At 39.3% G+C, this 2,833-nt stretch overlaps 1 protein-coding gene across 1 annotated transcript; it reads left to right on the top strand.

The window, feature by feature from the left end:
• Positions 1–304: 304 nt before the first annotated feature.
• LOC123836900 (acyl-CoA-binding protein-like) lies at positions 305–855 on the top strand. Its single transcript, XM_045865956.1, has one exon. The coding sequence runs from the start codon at positions 372–374 to the stop codon at positions 633–635; it is 264 nt and encodes an 87-aa protein (XP_045721912.1). The 5' UTR covers positions 305–371; the 3' UTR covers positions 636–855.
• Positions 856–2,833: the final 1,978 nt, after the last annotated feature.

Below are 2,833 nucleotides of genomic sequence, written 5' to 3'. Positions count from 1 at the left end.
TGGCCAGGGACATTAATCTGAGACACTGCTGGTTGGGTCAACAGGGCAGTCTGAGCTGTGAAATGGTATATTCTCTGTCACATCATCTGACCTATATGAAGCCTTGCTATGAACAATCTGAGATATGTTATCATGCAATAAGATGGGAAAGAACAGCCAAAGTTGACCCTTTGGATACTTATTCCCAATTAATTCATATTGTCTTATCATGAGTTAACAGTCTCAGCCCCAAGAAAAGACAGTCACTTCAATAAATGATGTTGGGGAAACTGGACAACAACACGACGAAGAATGAATTTGCCAGTTGAGTCGTGTGTTTCCTGCTCTTCGCCGCCTCCGCGGGTTCTCCGGATCTTCGCAACCCCGCCAGCATGTCTCAGGCTGAGTTTGACAAAGCTGCTGAGGATGTTAAGCACCTCAAGACCAAGCCAGCAGATGATGAGATGTTGTTCATCTACAGCCACTACAAACAAGCAACTGTGGGTGACATAAACACAGAACAGCCTGGGCTGTTGGATCTCAAAGGCAAGGCCAAGTGGGATGCCTGGAATCCTCTGAAAGGGACTTCCAAGGAAGACGCCATGAAAGCTTACATCAACAAAGTAGAAGAACTAGAGAAAAAATATGGAATATAACAGACTGGATTTGGCTGCCAACACTGCATTTCATCTAAACTGATCTAATGCCTTTCTTTTCTAATACTGTGGATGACATGAAATAATGCAAATAGCCTTTAGCCTAGGTCCTGAAGACCGCACAAGGCATGGTTCCAACAGAGTAGGGCCTGCCATGGTTACTGACCTGCGCTGAGTAGTTTTTATCTGTAGATCTATTAAAAGCGCATTTGTTACTTTATTTTTTTTTAAAGATTTTATTTATTTATTTGAGAGAGAGAGAATGAGAGAGAGCACATGAGAGTGGGGAGGGTCAGAGGGAGAAGCAGACTCCCCGCTGAGCAGGGAGCCCGATGCGGGACTCGATCCAGGGACTCCAGGATCATGACCTGAGCCAAAGGCAGTCGCTTAACCAACTGAGCCACCCAGGCGCCCACATTTGTTACTTTAAAAAAAAAATAAAATAACTGGACCACTTTCTCGCACTATATACAAAAATAAACTCAAAATGTAGTACAAGCTTAAATGTAAGACCAGAAACCATGAAACTCCTAGACGAAAACATAGGCAATAAACTCTTGGACATTGGTCTCAGCAATATTTTTTTGGGTCTATCTCCTCAGGCAAGGACAACAAAAGTAAAATAAATGCATGGGATTATGTCAAACTAAAACCTTTTGCACAGCAAAGGAAACCATCAACAAAGAAGAAGAGAACCTACTGGGTGGGAGAAGATATTTGCAAATGATATAACTGAGGAATTAATAACCAAAATATATAAAGAAGTCACACAATTCAATACCAAAAAAACAAACATAGCAACTAAAAAATGGGCAGAGGATCTGAACAGACATTTCTCCAAAGAAGACAACCAGATGGCCAACAGACACATAAGATGCTCAACCTCACTCATCATCAGGGGAATGCAAATCAAAAACCACAGAGAGATACCAATTCACACCTGTCAGAATGACTATTATGAAAAAGACAAGAAATTACAAGTGTTGGTGAGGATATGGAGAAAAGGAAACCCTCATTTACCATTGGAGGGAATGCAAACTGGTGCAGCCACTCTGGAAAACAGCATGAAGGTTCCTCAAAAAATTAAAAACAGAACTACCATACAATCCAGCAATTCCACTTCTGGATATTTATCCAAAGAAAATGAAAACACTAATTTGAAAGGCCATATGCACCTCTGTGTTCACTGCAGCATTATTTACTATAGCAAGCTATGGAAGCAACATACGTGTCCCTTGATAGATAGTGAAATATTATTCAGCCTTGAGATCTTGCCATTTGCAACAACATGGATGCACCTAGAGGGTATTTTGCTAAGTGAAATAAATCAGACAGACAAAGACAAATACACAAATACCATATGATTTCACTTATATGAAGAATCTAAAAAACAAAACAAACAAAACAGACTCGTAGATACAGAGAACAATCTAGTAGCTGCCAGAGGGGATGGGTAAAACAGAGGAAGAGGATTCAAAAGTACAAACTTCCAATTATAAAATAAATAAGACACAGGATGCAACACTGAGCATAGGAAATATGGTTGATAATACTATACCAATTTTGTGACAGATGGTAGCTAGATTTATGGTGGGCATTACTATGTAACATATATAAATGTTGAATCACTATGTTGTACACCGGAAACTAACATGATATTGTACATCAACTATACTTCAATTAAACATAAATAAATAAAAATAGAAGGTCTGAGCCCTGAGGTAGTCAAGAAAACACAGCTGGAATTTTGGGCTTTTCTGACTTTTAAACAGTTCCTTACTTGGGTGTGTTTTTGCAATACCAGCATATCTTTATTTGATTTCTTGGTGTAGGTCCATGACAGCCCAAACCTGGGTTACCATGGCCACGCCATCCTCTTCTCATGACTTGTTCTCTCAGTACCTCATCATTCCTCACATCCATAAAAGTCTTGAAGAGGTAGTTATTTATTCAGAGAAGTAATGTAGCATGTGCCAGAAACAAAATTGCCTTCTATAATATTTAGTCAACTAAAAGGTCAGGTTTATTTATTTATTTTTTGTATATCTATCTATCTATCGATCATCTATCAACTTAAGTCTTTCTAGCCTAAAGAAAGAAAGTAAGTCCATGCACAAATTCTATCAAGTTCTAAGTTTGCCTGGGAAAGTAAAAGCAGAACCACACTTGGGACTCACACACCCATGTTCATGGCAGCA

This window comes from Mirounga angustirostris, unplaced genomic scaffold (assembly GCF_029215605.1).
Source record: "Mirounga angustirostris isolate CCGP_5_RB_7025 unplaced genomic scaffold, mMirAng1.0.hap1 SCAF_8, whole genome shotgun sequence".
Classification (NCBI taxonomy): domain Eukaryota; kingdom Metazoa; phylum Chordata; class Mammalia; order Carnivora; family Phocidae; genus Mirounga; species Mirounga angustirostris.
This window is presented reverse-complemented; position numbering and strand designations above follow the sequence as displayed.